The following is a 22,791-nucleotide window of genomic DNA, read 5'->3' as shown; positions in this document are numbered from 1 at the left end:
ATATAGCGTCATAGTTTCTACCATAAACGATGCCAACTAGCGATCCGGCTGCGTTATTCCCATGACCCGCTGGGCAGCGTCCGGGAAACCAAAAGTAGGAAATGCTGGGTGAGCCGACCACTAATAATAATAATAACAAAATAACGATAAAAACAGAACGGTATACTTATCAAAAATGGACCCATTAACAAGTGTGGGTAACGTAGATTCATCCACATTAATATTATACTTTTTTATCACCAGATACAATAGTTACGATAGTTATCGGTTATCGGTACTGGTGGAACAAAAAAAAGAGTTATCGTGCATCCCTAAAAAAATCAACGTGTACTGCAAATATGTCTGTGATTCAAAATGACATGGATTATAAAAATTCTGGGATTCATTTGAAGTAAAACCAAGTTTTTCAAAATCCAGGTTATTTACTAAAAACTGGGTGAAAATGCAGTTTGGAGTAAATTGTGTATTTGAAACTTCTCTGCAGGAAACATTCACAGCATGTGAATTCTTTGGAAAAGAAAGTACAGATAATTCTTAGTCTTTGTATGTTTTTTTCCCCCTCGTGCTCTAAATATGCAGTACGTAACTTCGGCCACCAGGGGTCTCTAGTGGCAACAAACAACAACAACAACAAAAAAGAGAAAATTTGGGGACGTGAAGTCGTATGGGATCATGAGCGTTTTGAGGAAGTTTTTACCCGAGTGAAATTATCCGGAGATCTCATCCTCTTCAAATCAAAAGAGGTCAGATGACTGATTAAACCGATTAAAGCATAAACTGAACAAACAGTGTTTCGCCGACCGACCGACACGGTGCAGCAGACAACTGGACGTTCAGGGGGCTGAGGACTGAATCTGCTAACATTTGTTTTATTGATAACTTGTGTACCAGACGTGCGGGAGGTTTTCACCAGCAGCCACATCCACCACAGGGGTGTCCTCTTCTCCATAATAAATGGACCAGGATATTAAAAATGTAGAAATGCTAAATAAAACAGTGAATCACTGACAGTGTTTAACAGACACTCGACGTGTCTTGGAGGGGCTTGGAGCTGAGCTGCTCGACATTTGATCAGCTTTTTTTCTTTTTTTTTAAAACTTAAAATCCATTGTAAAAAATGACCAAAAAAGTTTTATTAAAATGTGGCTTTCACTGGATAAAAAGTCAGTTTTGACCACAACGCTGATCCGTGTGCAGGGTTTTACGTCGCTGACAGGCAGCAAAATGTAACTTTCACTAGGTTCAACAATGGCTATGAGCCTTATGGAATAATATAAGTACACCAACTCTTATGGGGCATTTTAATTTGGTGTTTCTGTCAGTAAAAGATGGTTAAAAGATAAATTGATTTAAATTATTATCAACGTACAATCCAAGAAAAGAAAAAACAACGCATCTGCATGTACCGCCAATATGTCTGCGACTCAAAATGACTGGGATTAAGAAAAATCTGGGATTGATTTGGTGAAAAACCAACACTACCATTAGAAATGGGGCGCTCGGTGGTCGAGTGGTTAGAGAGCATGTCCCATGTTGGCAAATATGCCTGAAGCGCTGATCGCTGGTTCAACTCCTGACCAAGTTGATGCTTTGCGCATGTCATTCCCCCAGTCTCTCTCCTTGCTTTCCTGTCTCTCCACACTGTCTTATCAAATGAAGGCAACCCCCCCCCCCCCAAAATATAAAAAATAAATTAAAAAAACTTAAGGATATCCATTAATCATCAACAATAACATTGTTTGTTGTTTTGGTGGGAAATGAAACAGCTTTTAATACATCTGTGCAGATTTTTTTTTAGCAAAGGAAGCATGTAACATTTGCAGCACGCTCTGCTTTATGTTGCGTCTTTAGCAATAAGTCCAGTTTTCAGTGTGTGTTTTCTTTTGTTAGTCCTCTCTCGGCTGTGCGCTCACTGTATTGTAAGACATTGAAGCGCTTCAGGTGATGGAACAAATTGCTCTTGAAGCAGCGGCGACTTTTTCCAACAGCGTTTAACGTTCAAGCGTCAGCTCTCGTCTGTATCCTGTTCACCGGAGCCAAAGTGCGCCCATGTGGCCAATTCAGCGCCAGGCTCTTCCTCGTCTGCACCTGTGCGTCCAAATGTAATTTCACCAACATTTAAGCCATTTTCTCCAACAGAATTAGACTACTGGGTGCTCATAGTTGATTAAGTAATTAAAACTGTGAAGTGGAATGATGTCGACTCGACTTGCTCTCTTCTGAATGAATCGGCACAAAGGTAACAAGAACTTGCTGACTCGTGTTATGTCGGGCTCAAAGCGGTTTGTTTCTGGGCTCTAATGGTGGATGGATTAAGAAAGTAGACCACACACCATCTCTTTATTATGACAAAAGGAATTAATTGATCAATCATACTGACATTTGGGTTTTGTCCTTCTGCGAGTGTCAGAAATTCAGCACCTTTAAATTACACATTGGCGCCGGTTTAACTAAGCAAGCCCAGAAATTAGCTGAGTTTTTTCTCCTTCCTTTAAAAAAAAGAAACCCAGTGAGAACTACAGCAGAACAGCAAAGAAGATGATTATGGAGATTCGTCCACAAATCTGGTTATAATCCTCTTTCATCCTCTTTCGCAACGTGAGGTTGCAAGGTTTATTTGCCATTAATCTCTTTCCATTTACCTTTCAACAATCCTTTGAAAAGTTGTGACAGGGGGGAAAAACCGCAAGTTGGGTTTGGCCAAGGGTAGAAGACAGACCTGTAAGGAGAGCCGCCCCCCGGGGGGTCAGTCTGAGCAAGGGTGTCAACTAATTGCCCAAACGCTGCTTAAAATAAAGCCAACGGTGCAGCAAGTGGAGTGTCCTGGCGCTTGTCGGAGCGAGGACCATTTCAGAGCGGCGCTGCCTGTTTTCTGGGTTAGCCTGCCGCTGTATCTCCAAGGACCAGACCAGCTGCTGCTCACATTCATTTCACTTCCCATTAAAGGTGAAATAAATCAGGACTCCCCACACAACCTCCTTAGAGATGCAGGAAACACACACACACACGCATGCACGCAGAGAAAGTCGGACACATGCAGACGGCACGTAAACACACAGCTCACCTGGACGTGTGTGCATAAAGTATAACCTAGGTCATATGCATTGAGGATGTCAGGTGGAGAGGAAATGCAGAAGATGTGTGTGTGTGTGTGTGCGTGTGTGTCTGCCTCCGTCTGTGTGTGTATATGTGTGTGTGTGTGTGTGTGTTTCTCTGACAGCGCAGCAGTGAGAGTGAGTGGGTCTGTGTGAAGGGGGGCTATTTCTGGCGTCTCATTTTTTTTTCCCTGCTGCTGCAAAGAAACGCGATCGGCGTCCGGGAAACGAGAGCTGGCAGCAAGCAATCATCTGCCTGCCACACATACACACACACACACACACACACACACACACACACACACACACATACACACACACACACACACACACACACACACACACACAGAGAGCACCTCACAGCGCTGAGCAACACGCGCCATGGCAACGGAACAGCCGCAATTAGAGGCGAAGAGCCTTTCCCCTCCATCGAGGGAGAGACGGAGAGCGAAATGAAAGGAAGAAAGAAAGAGCAGGCAAGAGAGAGAGAGAGGGAGAGAGAGAGACAGGAAGGTGGGGGGGGGGGGGGCGAGCAGAGACGTGTGTCAGAGAAACAGCACTGCACAGGAAGGAGAGAGAAAGAAAGAGGGAGAGAGAGAGAGAGAGAGAGAGGGAGAGAGTGGAAGAGGAAAGGAGTACATGATAAAGAGGTGAGAATGTGCAAGAGTGAGGCTGTGAAGGGGAACGAGGGCCGAGAGCGGTGGAGGAGGAGGAGGAGGAGGAGGAGGAGGAGGAAAGGGCTGAAGGAGTGAGGCTGAATGGAAAAGACTAAAAAGCAGAGGAGGCAGCGAGCGATAGATAGAGCGAGCGAGCGAGGAGGAAGAGAAGCAGAGGGAGGCGAGATATCCAAAAAAGACAGACAGCAAGACACGAGCGAGACAAACAAAAGAGATTACGTGCGAGAGAAACCAAGATAAGAAGATGGGGAGGGAGGGAGGGAGGGAGGGAGGGAGGGAGGGAAAGAAAAGGCGAGGAGGTTAGATAGAGAAAGAAAAGAGGAAGGGAGAGGGATGGAGATGGAGAGACGTGAGGAGAAGGAGGAGGAGGAGGAGGAGGAGGAGGAGGAGGAGGAGGAGGAGGAGGAGGAGGAGGAGGAGGAGGAAGGCGGGCTGTTTCTCCTGTGTGAGCCGGGCTAATGAAAGATGAATGAAGGAGGCAGCGGTGGGAAGGAGAGTGTGGCTGCGGGTGATGCCTGGCTGAGCTGCTGTGTGTGTGTGTGTGTGTGTGTGTGTGTGTGTGTGTGTGTGTGTGTGTGTGTGTGTGTGTGTGTGTGTGTGTGTGTGTGTGTGTTTGGCGGCGGCAGCGCGGGGGTGGGGGGGGGGGGGGGGGGTTGTGTGTTGTGTGTGTGCGGCGTAGTCAAGCGAGTCTCACAGTTGGCTGACTGGTGTTGGACAACAGAGATGATATTGTGTACACTGTATGACTCAGGAGCAAACGGTCAACAACAATAAGAGCACACACACACACACACACACACACACGAACGAACGCTATAGACGTTAACGTAGCTCTCAACCCGCTCCCACCTGTGAGCAGCGCACGCAGTCAATCATTTCACACTCACACACACAGTCTCTGAGCCTCGTTCACTTATTCAGACCTCGCATCCATCCCGCTGTCAGTCACTCTTTGAACCCCCCTCTCCTCCTCCTCCTCCTCCTCCTCCTCCTCCTCCTCCTCCTCCTCCTCCTCCTCTCTCCCTCTCTCTCCTCCATCTCCTCCGATATCCCATCCTGCCAGTCTGGACTCTCCACTCTCTCTCTCTCTCTCTCTCTCCAGCCATCTGAGTTCACCTCTGTGTGTGTGTGTGTGTGTGTGTGTCTCTAATTGTTGCGCCGCACATCCTGAGAGCTGCGGCTGGAAAAAAAAAAGAAGAAAAAAAAAAAAAAGAACAACAACCCAACACAGCTCGGAGGAGATCTCCTTCCCGAGAGTAGAGGGCGGCCAGACAGACAGAGGAGTCATCCTGACCCCTGATCACACTTCCTCCTCTCTCCGACTCACTGCCCAACTTTTCCTTTTCTTTTTTTTTTCTCCCTCTTTTTTTTTCTTTCCTCCAGACAAATCACACGCTTCACAGTGCCAAAACAAGGCCCTGGTCCTGCCCGCTGTGCTGTGCTGTTGCTGACAGCAAATCCAAACTTTTCTTAGACTTAAAGGGAAAATCTCTTCTTTTTTTTTTTTTTTGCCTAAACAGACATAATCCCCTCGACTCCTGCGTACGGTCAGTGTGTTTCTCAGCGCCCCCTTAAATTGTTCTACTGCTGATAAAATGCGACAAGACACCAGAAAGTTATTGAAGCCAAGGAGACACTGTGATATTAACCTTCAGTTCTGAGAATACATTACACTGCAACTGTGGTGCAGTATAGAGGGATTTACATAGTGTGACTTTTACCTCACTGTGCAGTGAAACTATGGATTTAAGTAAGTTCACGATGATTTAAATGCATCTGGAGTAGACCAATAAGAGGAATATTATCCTAATAAATATGTTGCCCAAACAAACACTTGAAATAACATAACTTTGAAAGTTCTTGATGCTTTGGTGCATGGTAGCCTTGAGTCTAATAAAGTAGAATCCACTTATTCAATCAAAACCCCTAAAAAACACAAAGGGTTAGGGGGTCTATTAAGAAGATATACACGTTTTTATACATATACATATATACATACACACTTTAACCTAATCTCAATGGCAGGCCCTCAGTCAGGAGAAACTCTGACCTGTGGATCGACTGGCTCAATAGATTGTGTCGGTCGTTTGCTCCTCTATTCAACACATGTGGTGGTCGGCCTTTAAGGCAGCACAGACAGAGCACAGGCCTTTCATTGTTCACTGACAACATGTGATCAGCCTCTCTAATGTGCGTAAAGCTGCAGTAATATGGTGTATTCTATGGACGTGGACATGTGAGTGTTTTTTTCCCCCACTGAGAATAGAGTATCTGTATCTAAACAAACCCCACGGTTCGCATGTGTGTTTTACAACTGAAAACCGGAACGCACACCGCTTTGATCATCTTGTAAAAAATGGGGGTAACTGTCACAGCAGAGGAGACGGCTCCTACTCCATCCACACCCACAGACACACAACACAACACACACCCACTAGAGTTAGTTGGGAATCAGACAACATGCAAATCTATGCACCAATCTGATTTTATGTAATGAACTATTTATGTAATGAACTAAGAAACTGTATAGTTTATAGTTTCTATAGCCACTGGCAGATTCTGTTATAGAAATGCAAAGAGGAACCTATGTCGGTCAATAACATCATGTATCTAAACTGTGTTACCTCTTAAGCAGAGGTCAATGACAGACGGACAGTGGTTGGGACATCAAACCCAGATGCTGTCCCATCTGAACCTGGACTCACGGCATTTTTTAATCATTGAAAATTAGCACATCATTACCAGTCTTTCCATTTTATCCGGCGCAGCTTATCATCAGCACTGGTCACGTGATATTCATTGAGTCAGAGAGCGAGATGAACACAGCGAGACAAGACGAGCAGAATTAAGCCAGAGAGCGTCGGTGTGAGACAGCCTGCAGCAGTAAGGTCAGTGTACTTGGCAGCCAACCAATTTTTTTTTTTTTTTTTTTTTTTTGGAAATTAGAAAACTAAAATCAGGAAATGGCCCATTTTCTGAGTAGCATCTAGAAATTATCAAACAAACAAACAAAAAAAGGAAAAAACAGAACACAACAACTTAACAACGCAAAGTTGAGAAATCTGATTTCCACACGGGTAATTGCCAATCACATCAAGAAAGAACAGAAACCGTAAGTTTTGCTGTTAGTCAGAAAAAAGAAAAAACTTTTTTTGCTTCCCTTTATTTAACTGGTAACTATGAAGGGAGATGTTTCGCAATTGTGGATCTCATTTCAAAACCTAAAATACTTTGGCTGCCACGGACCAAGTGTTGACAGAATCAATGAACACTGTTAGAGAACGATTAGTACAAGCAAAACTGTAAATGATCGATGCTGTTTCAAACTTTTTGATCCAGATAAAAGCAAGGGGACCAATGTTACTGTGGATCATTCATGTGTTTGTTCATATTTTACCAAGGATTTTAACCTGAGCCACGTCACAGGCTACGGTAATGATGACTTCATATCACATACGTACATACATGCAGGGTTCATTGTGGCTGTACGACTGTTTTTTATCACATCGGTTTCGGATCAGTGTTCATAAGTTCAGGTATTAGAGTCAGTATCCGTGAGCGAAAAATGGGTTTGAAAATATCTTAACACACATTACACAGCCTAAACACACACATATGCTGCTCAGCCTACACAAACGCACACACTTCTTGTCAACCCTTCGTGCCAACATTTAACCTAATATATCTGGAATCAGGCTGAAACACACAAACAGGCAGGCATGTTGGTCAGAAACAACACACACACACATATGAACATGTGAGTGCATGCCAACACACACACCTGCATAGATGCCTGCACACACACACACACACACACACAAACACACAAACACCATCAGACAAAGAGGGACACACAAACCCTGGGGACTGAAGCGGCTCGTTCACCAACAGAATAAAACCCAAACAAAGAGACATCCTGTTTCCTGGAACACAACACCACTCAGCCCTCTGTGCTGGGAGCAGCCAGTTAACACACGGACACACAAACACGCACACACACACACGCACACGCACGCACTAAAATCTGTTAATTGTACATCGGCGCGCATGTTTTCCCTGCGTCTGATTCATGTGCTTGTGCCTGCGAGCCCAGCGACGATGCCACTGGCTGTGCCTTTGAGTGTCTGCGCGTGAGTCCGTCCTTATGAGTGCCTATGGCTGGAAATGTGCGTGCGCGAATGTGTGTGTGTGTGTGTGTAGGAGAGAGAGAGAGGGAGACAGAGAGAGAGAGAGAGAGAGAGGAGGGAGGGAGAGCAGATGATAGAGTAGGCTTTAGCGATTCCCTGGAGTGTGAGGCAGCGTTTACGGTACTCTCAGAGCAGCCAGAGTGATGAATATTTAAAGACGTGCCTGAAAGAGCAGAGGGAGGGGGAGCAGGGTGTGTGTGTGTGTCAGTGTGTGTGTGTCTGCGTGTATGTGTTTGTGTTTGCATGCGCCTGTGAATGTGTGCACGTGCCCAAGTGTGTGTGAGGGAGGTTATCTAGAATCTCCTTTAGCATTTGCGTGCGTATAGGCTACCATATGTCTGTGCATGTATGTATGCATGTATGTATGTATACGCCTATATGTGGCTGCATGGATGTAGTTTGTTCATCCGCAGAAGGAGAACGTGCTTCATGTGGTTTACATGTAGGTCTATTGGGATTAATGGGTCAGTATATAGTTTATTTGCCTGTATGTATATGTGTGTTAATGTTTGTATATCGATGCATAAGCATGTGCACATATGCCTTTATTTATGTATATGGGAGTTTTTTTATATCTGCACCGCTACGTTAATGACTGAAAAGCTTCAGTGGTTATGTGTGTGTGTGTGTGTCCAGCTTTGGTGTGGATGCCTGCCCTGTGTGTGTCTATGTATGTGTGTGTGTTTGCACTTTACACAGCCCTGTAGGCCAACTCTCTGTGTCGCTAAACAGGGATTAATAGCGGAGCGTCGCTGCTGCTCAGTGGGAGACGAATAGCAACTGGGCTCAAAGTCTTCGGTTACACACACACACAACGACCACTGCCGGAGATACAAAGACACACACGTGGGCACACACACACAGTAGGCACGATCGTATATCTACCAAATATTATCTAGAGGGCTGCGCACACAGGCCGTATGTGGCTGGCGCTATCACACATCACGCAATCAGGGCGGTCGTCCCGCTCAACAGGCATCTTTGATTTGTGAGGATTTGTTTTTTTGTGTGAGTGTGTGTGTGTGTGTGTGTGTGTGTGTTATCTGTGTGTAATGAGAGTGAGGAATATGCCATGTTGTGGAAATATCAGAACTGACAATCAGTGCAGTGATTTCTTTATGTGCTGGCTTTAAAGGGACATTGTGTAACTTCTCCTGTTATCTATTCACGAAAATCGATTATTTCGTTCAAAAGTCTGTTTTTCATTAAAACAAACTGAAGTGTTCCGGTAAGCTCTGAATTTGCCGTTCATATCATTCATATATACATGGAGCGGGTAAGCTCGGTGCTGGCTGTTCAGTGGGAGTGTGACGGTAGGAAACCTGCATTCACGTGCAGTCGGACAGACGGCCGTCGGTAACAAACCAGATGTCATTTTAGTCACAGAAGTTGAGAGAAAGCCGGTAAAACGACATCGCCATGACAACATATTGTCATGTGTATTGTTTTGCCTCGTGCTGACGGGCCACTTGTTTACATAGAGGCTTGTTTATGCCATTACGTGCAGCGGCTGTCGTCCATCTGCCGTCTGCCCAATTTCAAGTGAATGCAGCAGGAAAAATACGATTGAGTTGCTTGCGATATACAACCGCAGCGCTAGATGGGCGTAATTCCTACACAATGTACCTTTAAAATTGTTTAAAATCATATTCAAACTGAGCTGATCCAGACTTTGCTGTTGACCCACTCTCACCTGAACTAGAAAAACAAAAAAACAAACACCAAATACCTGCATGCTACATCGAGTTCAAAACTTATTTTAGTAAGCAGGCCATCGCTGACACTCTCATACAGTAAATTGAATGTGAAGCGATAGATGAATATAATAATAATAAAAAAAGAAAAGAAGCTTGCAGATAAACAGAGAGGAGAGTTGGAGCCTTTCAGCATCTGAGGAGCTCACTTGTTCAAGTAAACAAAATACACCACAAAAGACATTAGGCTATACAGTACAAACCACACACCAGCCTACACACACACACACACACACGGCATCCATGCGCTGAATGCAAGATATTCCGAGAGGCGTAGAGAGGCGAGGAACGGAAGGAAGGCAATGTAGAAAGGAAGGAGAGAGCAGGAGAGCAGGAGAGCAGGAGAGAGGGAGAGAAAGAGCGCATCCTGGGATGCAGAAAGCCGAATACAGTGAGATAAGAGTTAATGTATCCCCCCCCCCTCTCCACCCCGCCTCCCTTCATCCCTCCCGTTTGGCTCTCTCTCTCTTTCTTCCTCCCTCCATCCATCCCCTCCCCTCCCTCCTCCCACCCTCCCTCCCTCCTCCTCCCCCCCCTCCGCCTCCTCCCCGTTCTCTTTGAGGGATGAATAATAACTGCTGCTCTGAGATTTCCTCCCTCGTTTTTCAAAGTGCAGAACGGAGATGGGGAAGGTCTGCCTGGCCCGGGTTGCGCGTGTGCAGCAAAAAAAAAGAAGAAAACACACACAAGAGCCTGCAAGCACACACACACACACACACACACACAAGCACACACACATGCACGCGCTTGTCTTGTTCTTGCTGCTCGCCTGGAGCAGGGAAATCAGATCTCCTCCAGAGAAAGGCAGGAGGCTTAGACGCTGTAGGGAGCCCGTACAAAAAAAAAAAATCCCCCTGCATGCAAGCACGTATAGGCCCGTACACACCACGAAACCCACACGCAGCATCGAGGGAAACCGAGAATAACTGGGAGGATGCAAGCAGCCTCCTGGAGCGACAGGGTGAACTCAAGGTTACAGACACATCACTGGTTCAAGCCCCGCCGCCAGGGCCAATCTATTCACACCGAAACACACACATACATACACACACACACACACACACCCTCTGCAAGGCACCTAAGGTTGATTGCTCCAAGGCAAGTAGTTAGAGGTTAGAGCTTCTAAACAAAGCCTGAAAGACGAGGTATAGGAAGGAGGGGAATGGATGGAGGTTTCTCGCCGCTTGGTGTCAAACTGGGGAAAGAAAAAAAAAAGAAAAAAAGAGGGGAGGGTGTTAAAGGAGAGAAAAAACGTCCTCGTAAAAGACGAGCAGGCTTGTCCAGGAGGAGCACTTGCTCATCAAGCCGCGCAGCGCCGCAGAAATCGGCAGCTAAGGTTCCGAGGAGAGGGTTTATTTATGCAAACAGGCGTACAAGCGCGCACAGTAGGAATCTAGACAAGCCTTGTAAACAAACACACACCCACACCATAAAGCACACAGGGGAGGTGATGTGAGAAGCAGACTGTGAAAACTCTAGTCGTGCCCGGGCAGTGGTTACACACACACACACACACACACACACACACACACACACACACACACACACACACACACACACACACACACACACACACACACACACACACACACACACAAGGAGGGGAGAGATTTAAGTGGCAGAGAGAGAGAGAGGGAGAGGGGAAGAGGAAGAAGGAGGAGAAGGAGGAGGGATAAGTGCTGAGGTGCGAGTGTCTGGTGCTACTTTTGTGTTGCCAAAAATGAGGGGATCGTGAATGAGGAAGAGCGAGAAGAGAAGAGAAGAGAGGAGGGAGAGAGAGATGTGGAGATGTGGGGATGTGGTGCACGGTAAAATGATGTATAATGATTCCTCCACGCATGTGTGTGAGAGCGCGGGCGAGGAAAAAAGTAGGAGCGCTTTCCCATTCCAATTCGCAACAGCTGGTGTCGAATTAACACATTTACCAGTGTGCATTTGGAACAGATTAAAATTGCGTGTGGCGTGTGACTGTCTGCGTGCGTGCGTTACAGCCTCTGTGTGTGTGTGTGTGTGTGTGTGTGTGTGTGTGTGTGTGTGTGGTAGCAGAGCAGATGAAGGCCAAAACAAGAGAGTGTTTGTGTGTGGGAGTGTCTGTGTATTAACGCAATGGATCAGGGCAGGGAGAAATGGCAGAGAGAGGAGGAGGAGAGAGAGAGAGAGAGAGAGAGATGGAGAGAGAGAGAGGGGAGGGGGAGAAAGAGAGGGAGCAGAGAGAGAGAGAGAAAGAGAGAGAGAGCTCTACCCAACGGCTTTAGCTGCTGCCCTGGGCCGTCTCTCTAAGCCCTGTTTAGGAGGCTTTGGAGCTCAGATAGAAATAATCCCCCACTCAGACACACACATACACACACACACACGCGCGCGGCACACATACACAAAATATTAAAAACGCACGCACACACATATACAAACACACGGGAATACTCATAGACACGCAGAAAAGCGCACACACTCCAGTCGAGGCAGACAAACAAGTGCGCACACACGCACTGCACGCACACACATGGCAACAAGCAGAGACAGCACATTCGCCTTGACACGAAGCCAACCACCCGCCTACACACACACACACACACACACACGCTCACGCACGCGTGCAGCAAAACACACACACACACACACTAGAGGCTGTCTGCCCGCGTGCGCCGCTTCCACACGGCAGAGCACAGCGACATCGGCACGGCACCGTGACAAACACTTTACACACTCCAGCACTCAGCGGAGGGGAGGGAAGGAAGGAGGGAGAGATGGAGAAAGAGGGAAGGAAGGGAAGGCGGAGGAGGTTATGAGCCATGGGGGAGGGGAGGGGAGGGGAGAGGAGGGGAGCAGAGGAAGGGGTGAGATGGAGGGGAGGCTAACAAATTAATAGGAGCCGGAGATGTATACAGCCAGCGCTGCTGAATGAGGGAGGAGGAGGGGGAGGAGGAGAGGGATTGGGGGGAGGATGGAGGGAGGGAGGGGGAGGAGGAGGAGGACGACGACGACGACGAGAGAGCAATTCATTCCCGTTTTCTCCTCGTTCGCTCTCTGGAGAAAGGCAGCGCGCGGAGCAGAGCTGAGTGAGAGAGCGAGGGCTTGTTTGCTCAAGAGGGAGAGAGAGAGAGAGAGGCTTTGTGTGGCGCGGAGGATAGGAAAAGTGGCGGCGGAGGAGGAGGAGGAGGGGGAGGAGGAAGAGGTGGGGAGCTGACATAAAAACACAGAAGACGGGGAGCTCGAGTGGAAATAAAGAGGTGGTGGTGGTGGTGGAGGGGGGCTGGCTGATGCGAGAAAGACGTTTTTGAGTGTAAAAAAAAAGAGTGAGAGGGGAAGAGAAAGTGACATTCACGGAGGAAAGGAAAGGATAGGAAGAGGGGAGGGAGGGGAGGAAGAGAGGAGGGCGTTTTGGGGTTAGCGCAGGATGCAGTTTGTCATCTTCATCAGTCGACAGTCGGGGGGCGCAGGAGGGAAGGAGGGAGGGAGGGAGGAGGGATGGGTGAATAGATGGAAAGGTGAAGGGGGGAAGGAAGGAGAGATTGTGGTGGGAGGTGAGGGGCGGAGAGGGGGGGAGAGGGAGGAGAGGGGAGGGGAGGGGGGGCAGGGGGTTAGAGCGGAGCCTTTGAAAGACGTTGACCCTGTAATTGACCTGTGTCTCCGCCTACATCGCCGTGGCGACAAGCAGAGCCGCCGCAGCTAATCACTTAGTAACCCTGACCTGTCAATCACACCGGTTCAGCGTGGAGGAGGGGAGGGAAAGGGGGAGGGAGGGGTAGTGGGTGAGAGAGAGAGAAAGAGAGAGAGCAGTAGCGAATAAAGGAAGGACGGAGAGAGAGGGGGGGTATAGAGAGTAATAACAGCACCAGGGTTATCATTTACTGGACCACTCTCCGCCTCCCACCAACCCCTCAGTCGATGAAGCCCAGGTTTTAAAAAAGCCAATAAAATGCTCTATACCTCTAACACACACAGATACACACACACCTCACTGTTCGTGCTGCCATAGAGAGAGAGAGAGAGAGAGAGAGAGAGAGAGAGAGAGAGAGAGAGAGAGAGAGAGCAAAGCTTCGTGAGAGTTCAGATAAGAGAGGGAGACAGAGAGAGAGAGGGGGGGATGGAGGAGGAGTGACGGGTTGTGAGGAGATAAGACAGCATGCAAATAAAACAGCAGCAGCGTGCGTGTCCGTGTGTGTGTGCGTGTTAGAGGTATAGAGCAGGTGCGTCTCTATCTTGTGTGTGTTACCTGTTGATGAGGGGGAAGATGGACACCAGCAGGTAGACGGAGGGATACCACTTCAGCGGCTTGATCTCCTCGGCCAGGGAGACCTGCAGGAGGAGAGACCAGTGACCACTGAGCCATGTGCATGGAGGGAACCACACACACACACAGACACACGCACACACATATGTAGTATTGTACACACAGAGTTTTAACTGGGAGATCATTGCACTGAAGCAAACAACAAAAGGCCAATTAAAACCTAATAAAATATTAACCTGCTGATAATACGCAATATCCACACTGTTATGAAAAGAAACGTGGATTCCAATTAAAATGGAAGCCAATGCTTTCTTTTTTTCATTTTTTCTTTTTTTTTTTACGCTGTAATGTGAACGGGATGAATTCAATATCTTGTGGACAAGCAGCAGGAGAGGCGGGCGGGCGGGCAGGAAGACGGAGAGATGCGGCAGCGGCAGCATCTCAGAGTCGAGGAGGGGGAGAGCCTGCCTGCCTGCCTGCCTGCCTGCCGGTGGAGAGCTTTTACAAGCCGTTATCTAATTCCCCGGAGAGGAGGACTCTTGCGTCCGGAAGAGGCTGAGAAGCAGCGGCCCCTGGATCGATTTTCTGCGCTGTGCTGTTTCCCCCTCCTCCTCCCCCTCCATCCTCCTCCTCCTCCCCCTCCTCCCCCCAGGCTAGGACGCAGTAGCCGAGCCAGCGTAAAGCCTCTCTTTCTTTTCTTTTTTTTCTCTCTCTCTCTTGCACATACACACATACACACATACACACATACACACACACATAGACGCACAGTCAGGAGCCAGGAGGCAGGCCCACGAGCTCTGGTCTCTACCCCCACATGCTGGAAATTAATTACTCACCAGAAAGACCCTGAGGCGTGCAGGCTCTAACGCAGGCATTTTAAACAATTCCAATGAATATCACGAGAGCCCCCGGTGGTATTGTATCTATATATATGTGTGTGTGTGCTGGTGGTGGGTTGGTATTGAATGTAAAGAGTTTTTTAAAACGTGCAACGTATGCCTGGCTGTATGTGATCAGCTGACGAGAGACCCGTCATACTTCAACGTCATGATCTGTAACAGCGTGACCCAGAGGCAAAACATTAAGACCTATTAGTGTCTGTTATTACGGGACGCTCTGACATCACTGGCCATGTCAGGCTCTGCCTATTGTCATCTCAAGTGTGTGTGTGAGTGTGTGTGTGGAGGATAACGGGAAGCCAGGAGGCTAAAGGATGCTCCATAGAAAAAAAAAAAAAAAAAAGAATAAGTGAGATTTGCAAGTGAGCGTGTGGGGGGAAGTGTGGCTGGGTTTACAGGAACGCACAGCGAGCCAAGAGATCTCAGATAAAATATAGGTGAGGTGTGGAGACAGGCATGTGAGGAATTCCACTTCGTAAGGGGACAGGATGTGGAATAACAGCGAAAGAGGAGGAGGAGGAGGAGGAGGAGGAGGAGGAAGAGCCTCTTGTTTTTAATTACAGTCCTCCTGTGTCAGAGACCCCTGCACTGCTCGGGAAGCAGAGGGGCAATGAAACCGTAATTATGTGCAGCGGGCACAGTGGTCCCAACATTAATGACGCACGCTAGATTACAGAGGGTTACGGGGGGAGGGGGGGGAGAGGGGGGAGCGGACCGTGTCATCCACCACCCTCCGTCCTCCGCGCCCCCTCATCTCCGAGGCTCAGGCTCAACCGAGTCTAAAAATAACAGCTTCAGGTTTCCTCAAATGCACTTGTGCAGAGAATTCAAGGACGTCTTCTTTTCTTTTTTTTGGGAGAGAAATTCAACAAGTAAAAAGATTTTTAATAAAATTTCACAGAGAACATTTTTCTCCTGTGAGACACAAGATATTTTTCATCGTGATGATCGTCTACATCTGCAGGGATTTTCTCACGATGTGACGCGCGTTTCTGAACCTTTTTTTTTTTTTTTTTTAACGCCACTATCAATGAAAAGCTATATAACGCTCTGAATACGTGACGTGTGAGCGCCTACATCCCATGACGGCTGCTGCACACAGAGGAAGATCATGTGATACGATCGAAAGCTCCAAATCAAACTGACCTTTTTGGCGAGATATATTCTGCCTGGTGATATATATTGACCTGCGCAAAGATTATTGGGAATGAGCGAGACCCCAAGATCAATCAGGAATACTGCTGAGTAGTGCTGCTGATTATCCATCAAAACAGTGTGTGTGTGTGTGTGTGTGTGTGTGTGTGTGTGTGTGTGTGTGTGTGTGTTTTGTCTCTGTGAAGAGCCCTTCAGAGACAAACCCAACTGTCCTTGTGACCGAGTTCCTCCGGATGTTGGTGACGTGTAAATTAAAAACTTAGGTAGATAAGTGAGGATACACGGGCGCGGAGAATAGATAAGACTCCTTAGGACACAAGGCAAGGCTGCGGCGTGCGGCTACAAACGCACACATCTGTACAGACACACACACACAGCAGCAGACACATCACATTGTGACTCAAGGCAAAGCTTGTGTGGCTCAGTAAACAAACACCCTGGGAAGATAACGAACAAGCAGCTCGCTGTTTGCACAGCCAGCTTTGTTGCTACCCGACAGGACTGAGCTGCTGCTGTGTGTGCAGTTGTGCAAATGTGGTTAAAGGTGTATATGTGTGCGTGCATGTGTGTGTGTGACTTAAATACTCTTTTATGAATCTCCTCACTCTGACCTGTGCTACTGCAGGACCCTGTGACGCTCAGAGGGCGTGTGTACTCATGCATGACCACAAACAAATTGCTAAAGACACACATACAGACATGTGTCACAACCATGTGACTGATGGCCCTGATAACTGCCCACACTGGTTACATATGTCATCACTTCAGCCAGATTCACTCTCTCACACATACACACATATATATGTCGTGATGGTTAGGGTTAGGCTGAGTCAGAGAGAGAGAAAGACAGAGCGAGAGAGAAAAAGATCGAGGATGACGAACATAGGAAACCTATAAGTGTCAGCTTGGAGAATAAAAAAGTGTGCACGTGCGTTGTGCGCGTGCACGAGCGTGTGACATAGTAACAGAGAACATGTGAGACGCAGAGGGAGGGAGATTTGACAAAGTGAATGGAAATCACCAGAGCCAGCGGTCTTCAGACACCCAGCAGGAATCGCTTTCTCTGGTTTACACCTGCTGCCACACACACGACACACACACACACACACACACACACGACAAACACACACACACAAGTACACGCATACACAGACACACACGAGCCAGAGCTGGCTGGCTTTGCAAGCACAATCAGGCAGGCTGTTGTTGTTGTTTTAAAGCATTGCAGCGCGTGCATAAACTCTCATAAATATTCATGTCCATGAACCTGGCTTGCTGCTTTATTCATGCTGGGTACAGGAGAGAGAGAGAGAGCGATGGAGACGGAGAGAGGGAGAGAAAATAAGAGAAGAAGGGAAAGAGAGGGGGGAAAAGAGAGAGACAGAGCAGAGTGAGAGGCTGACAGAAAAACAGATGGAAACGTGGAGAGCGACTGGGAAAGAGAAACACGAGGAAACTGAGAGTGTGATAAAAACCACTGCTGACTTATTTACACTCTGTGCTGCACATAGCAATTAGCCCACATGAACAGCGTGTGCACGTGCGAGTGTGTGTGTGTGTGTGTGTGTTGTTGTTGCCACACATTCATGCACACCAACGTCACTGGTTGAGGGTTACGCCAGTTCAGTGTGCAGTAATTACATCTGCCACTTAGGGGCAGCATCTACATAACCTTAACCCTAACCTGCCCTCCACCCTTCACCCTGCAGGCTGGAGGAGCAACAACAGAGCAGAGGGGAGGGGGGAGGGGCAGTCGGCAACAGCAACTAAAAGCAGGATCGCTGCTGTCAGACATTTATCTATTCAGGAGTCGCCCTGCAACACTTTGCAATCACAACCCTTGTGGAGGACGGTATGATTAAGCAGAACTTAAGTTCACATTTTAATGAATGAAAAGTGTCTGCAGCCAGGAGTCAAGCAAAAGCTTTTAAAACAGTCAAAGAGAAGATATTCAAAGTTTTGACCCTAAGTTTGGATCAAACTCTAAAAAATACTGGACATCACCCCTCGTTTTTTTTTTAAAGCAGACTTTCTCTTCTGTATACATTTGCTGTGTTGAAGCCCGTGCCGAGATAACCTTGGGTTATTTTTTCAGACGTCGGGAAGAGTTCCCTCCAGAGCTCCAGAAGAGTACGGGTCAAGTTGCGCTCGACTAGAACGAGTTAGTGCCAGCGGTTGTATGACTGCACTGCAAATCAGGTGTTTATAGCTGCTCTGCACGGCCACACTGGACAGCAAGAAGTAAATGCTGCTTGTGCACATTTTTTATTTGCGTTTATTATTCTGTATTTTATTGGGCTTTTACACCTTTATTGACAGGACGGTCAGAGAGAGGGACAGGAAATGGGAGGACAACATGCAGCAAAGGGCCACGACTGGAATCAAACCAGGGCCACTGCAGCGAGGACTATAGCCTCTGTGCCCACTGAGGTAAACGACGACACATTTCTGGTGCATATTTAAAGGGATAGTTCAACATTTTGGCAAACTGGCCCATTGTCATAATCCCTGTAGTTTTAGCAGTAGGTTCGTCACCTTTAATTGTCGGTGCAAGCTATTTTTAGAACGACGGAGCAGAGTCGCGAGCTGCTCAGAGCTACGCCAATTCGCCAAAATGTTTAACTATCCCTTTTACCGGTTAGCGTGAGTTCGCTCTTAATGTCGGTGAGGGGATATTTCGCATAGCAACAGCATCGACACACGGACGCCAGGTATCAATGGGATTTAGGGACAGAATTTGCTCTTGTGAAAAAAGGTAATAGTTTGCAACATATGAGCAGCATATATTATTTCAATATTCAGGATATTGCAACATGTTTTAAATCCCAAAAATGTTATATCGTGATTTGAGTTTCATGGAAATATCGTATCATTGGGCCCCCGGTGATTCCCAACCCACCATGTGTGTGTTTGTGTTGTGGGGGAGGGAACACCAGCATGGGCCGCTATCTCAAAATGAAAATCGCACAGTGAAGCAGCAGCAGCATCATGTTGGCCTCGTCTGGGCCGGTGCAAACAACCAATGCGGACATAATGAAGGGTCGTCTTCAGCGGCGTGCAGGGATCAGTGTGTCGAGGTGTCGGTCCTCTACTGGCAGGAGTTTAATTTATATATAGCTCCTCTTTTTTTTTTCCTCCTCTTCCATTCCCTGCTAATTCAGTAAGGTCAGGAACAGAGTGGAGCGGCACTGCAGCGAGCAGATTCAAACACACACACACACACACACACACTTCAGTGCATGGCCACATTTATATACATGCTCAAGCGCACACACACTGGAGGGGAGTCAAGAGGTCAAATTTCTCCCTGCTGTGTTTGACACCTACCCAGCGTGACCGCAAGAGCTAATCCTGCACACACTCTAATCCTCACGCTCCATGTGTACGTGTGTGTGTGTGTGTGTGTGTGTGTGTGTGTGTGTGTGTGTGTGTGTGTGTGTGCAGAGAAATGTGACGGTCAGGGCGGCCATTACCTTTCGTCTCTCCCTCTCTGGGTTGAAGGTTCCCAACCACGACTGCATCTGCTCAGGAAAGACACAAAACAGAAAGAGAAGGTCAGGGCACTCACTTCCTTGGAAAGAAAAGAAGGAGAAAAAAAAGAGAGAAAGTGCAGTGATTCGATAATTTCAGTCAGTTGTGTTTTTCCAGGACAGGAGTGGTTCTTAGTTTAGAGGTCGGAGCTTGCTGTGACAAGCTGAGACAAACAACGCCAACACAAAAAAATCCCTCCACCACCTTCTCACCCATCCCTGCCTAATTCACAGCAGAGCGCGGAGCTCCGAGTGCGGGAACTAGGGAAGCTCACGGCACCTCGCAAAAAAAAAAAAAAAGAGGCAACTGATCAGGTTCAGTGCACACAATATGACATGAGAGAGAACAAGGAGAGGCGACGGGTGTAAAGGAGGGGGAGAAAATTTCTTAAGAAGTGTAAAAGAAGAAGGGAAAAAGTGGAGCAAACATGGCAGATCGGAGATCTCTGGAGAGATCGTGGGAATACTTCTCGCTCTTCCTCTGACTCCTCTCCCGGGGGAGTGCAGGGAAAATGTCAACAGACACGGGCGGGAACACACACACACACACACACACACACACATACACATACACATACACATACATAGAGGCGTGCACACACACCCATGCACAAGACTGGGATTTGTAAGGGTGGGACAGAGGTTGAGGGCCACTGAGGACGAAGAGGAGGAGGAGGAGGGGGAGGAGGGTGGTGGTCGTAGGAAGCCAGAAGGTTTATGTAACATCACAGCCACATCTCTGGAGGCCCCTGTGTGTGAGCTTCATACACACACACACACACACACACACACACATGCAAAAAGGCAGCGGGAATGACGACGAACAGCTCCTCAGTTCTGCTATTTATTAACTCAATGTTGCCATGGTTTCTCTGCGCTGACGTGATTCTCATTGTAAATCTATGGTGTGTATGTGCGGTGCAAGATAGGAAGAAGAAGAGAAAAAAAAATGGGCTATAGCCATTTGGTCATTAGAGTGAACTTGTTCCAGAGAACAACCTTTGCTTTCCTCGCTGAGCACCGCTATCCATCAAAATCAACACACACTGATAATAAGTGGCAATATCATTAGGCCTCAGCCAGGTCTCGGGCGTGCATACGGGGCTTTTGTTGCAATCATGCTTAAGCCGTGACACCGAAAAACAAGCAATTCGACCAGTTAAGTGTTGAGGAACGAGGCTTAGGAGGGAATGAGTGGGCATGTACAAATCGCATTCGTAAAACAAACAAACCACCTCTCTCTCAGACCTCTCCGTCTGTCCTGATAATGACTCATTAGCTTTTGAATCCCTCTGGTTAGTAAAAGCCTGCGCAGTCACTCTGATCGCGCCCGTGTTTTTCTAAATAATCCCACTGTAAATGATTTGTATTTGGTAAACTAATGCGGCGCGGAGTCATTTTCACCCACGATTCCCCCTGTCTGTCCGCCCCCCCCTTCTCTCTCTCTTCCTATCTGAGCGGAGAAACTTCTCCGTCCAACTAACATCCCGCCTCTCTTCTCTCTGCCTCCTCGTCTTTATCCCCTTTCCCTCGTTGCGTCGCCACCTACCCTGCTTTCAAAGCTTTTGAAATTCTTTCAAGTGAGACAGCCTGCAGCTGAAAAAGAGATAAGGCTCGGGCTCTTCATAAATATGATAGAGAAAGCAAAACGGCAGAAGAGAAGGTGGAGAGGGAGAGAGACACGGAAGGCAGGGAGGAAAAGAGTGTGTGGGGTGGGGGGAGAAGGGAAAATGAGAGGGGGATAAGGGAGACGGAGAGATAAATGTAGGCGGAAAAGAGGAGGATGGTGAGAGAAATGAGAAAGGTGGAAGACAGAGAAGAGAGGAAGAAAGGAGAGGCGGCTGAACGCTGTGAGCTGAATGAGTGATGAGATGCAGGTTGAAAACCAGCTACATCCATTCATTCTTTTTTATCACATTCATGATAAAGAGCTGTGTCTCTTTTCTTTTCCTCTTCCCTCCAGCTACCTGCTGTCAGTCTCTGATGTCGTCTGTCTCCAGCCTGGCTGCTGTATCTGCTGCTAAATCTGTCTCAACGTCCCATCATGGACTCTGACACCCCAACACAGAGAGAGAGAGAGAGAGAGAACACCGGTGACTCTTCGGGGCTGAGTCTGGTGGTGTGGCTTTAGTCAGATTCTCCCTTCCTCTAGTTCTGTTTTTGATGAATCACAACCAGAAACCGACACACACACACACATAGACACACACACTGTTGTAACACATGCTTGCCAGTGCCATTCCAGTGGCACTGCAGGCACATTGGGCGGCGTTGCCGGATCAGGGGAATGGCATCTATGTGAACTAAGTGGAATGCTGCCTCTGGGCTTCAACTGCACCCTGTTCGATGGAAAACTACAGGGCACCTTGCCAAGAAGATCAAATGAGTGATTAATTGATTAATCAGTGGTTTACTTGCTCTGGTGGAGGTGAATGAATAAAACGTTGTTGGAGAAATAGTGGGAAAATATGCATTGTGTCATCTTAAAGTATTTCTATTTATCTAACCAACAACTTTAAAAACCAAAGCTGATCAATTCACAATCATATAAAAAGCCAATTGAGGCCACGATTACATCTTCAAATACCATGTTTGACCAACTAGAACCATTTCCTCCTGGATTTAAAAATATGAACACATCCGAATAGCTGGACTGGTGATATTTTTGCCTAATAAATAAACTTAAACCACTTAATAAGGATATAGAAGTAAAGTTTCTCACTCACTCCCAGTAAAAAAAAAAAAAAAAAGACACTACCTAACCCTACAGATATGTATTGATTTTATAGAGCAATACAGGTGTGAAAAAGACATAAAAACATAAATGTTTCTACACACACAATGTTACATGATCTGAATAATTTGTAGCTTTACAGACTAATTCAGGCTTATTAATCAACTTGGATCTTACTTTTATAGTTTTACACTTTATTTTTACTGTTCTGCTATAAGAACACTCTGCTTCACAAAGACCTGGAAATGGAGGATGTTCACCAAAAAGCAGTCAGACAGTCAGACAGGTTTTAAGAGGTCAACTACCGGTGAATGTATCGTATCAGAAAACAAAGGAAAACTGTGAAATTATTCCCCAAAACTATTCCCGGTTCCCTCGTTTTTCAACTTTGACCCACTTGTGTGTGCATGTTCGACCTGACATGCAGAGCCAGTGGCCCAGTCAATCTGGCTAAACTGTTGGCTCGTTTACAAGTGTCTCAATTGCTGTTCTGCCAAGTCACCATGATCCAAAGCTTTACAACTGC

At 47.2% G+C, this 22,791-nt stretch overlaps 1 protein-coding gene across 3 annotated transcripts in view; it reads right to left on the bottom strand.

The window, feature by feature from the left end:
• LOC311004267 (cyclic AMP receptor-like protein A) overlaps nt 1-22,791 on the bottom strand; it is a 56,537-nt gene that overhangs the window by 13,749 nt on the left and 19,997 nt on the right. For all 3 annotated transcript variants that reach the window (XM_083996253.1, XM_083996251.1, XM_083996252.1), the window contains 2 exons: nt 19,475-19,522; nt 13,927-14,009 (listed from right to left, as the gene is read on the bottom strand). In XM_083996253.1, the coding sequence (XP_083852379.1) occupies nt 13,927-14,009; nt 19,475-19,522 (131 nt within the window). The remainder of the gene's footprint in view (nt 1-13,926; nt 14,010-19,474; nt 19,523-22,791) is intronic.

The sequence above is a fragment of the Trachurus trachurus genome (genome assembly GCF_905171665.1).
Source record: "Trachurus trachurus genome assembly, chromosome: 21".
NCBI classification, from domain to species: Eukaryota; Metazoa; Chordata; class Actinopteri; order Carangiformes; family Carangidae; genus Trachurus; species Trachurus trachurus.
This window is presented reverse-complemented; position numbering and strand designations above follow the sequence as displayed.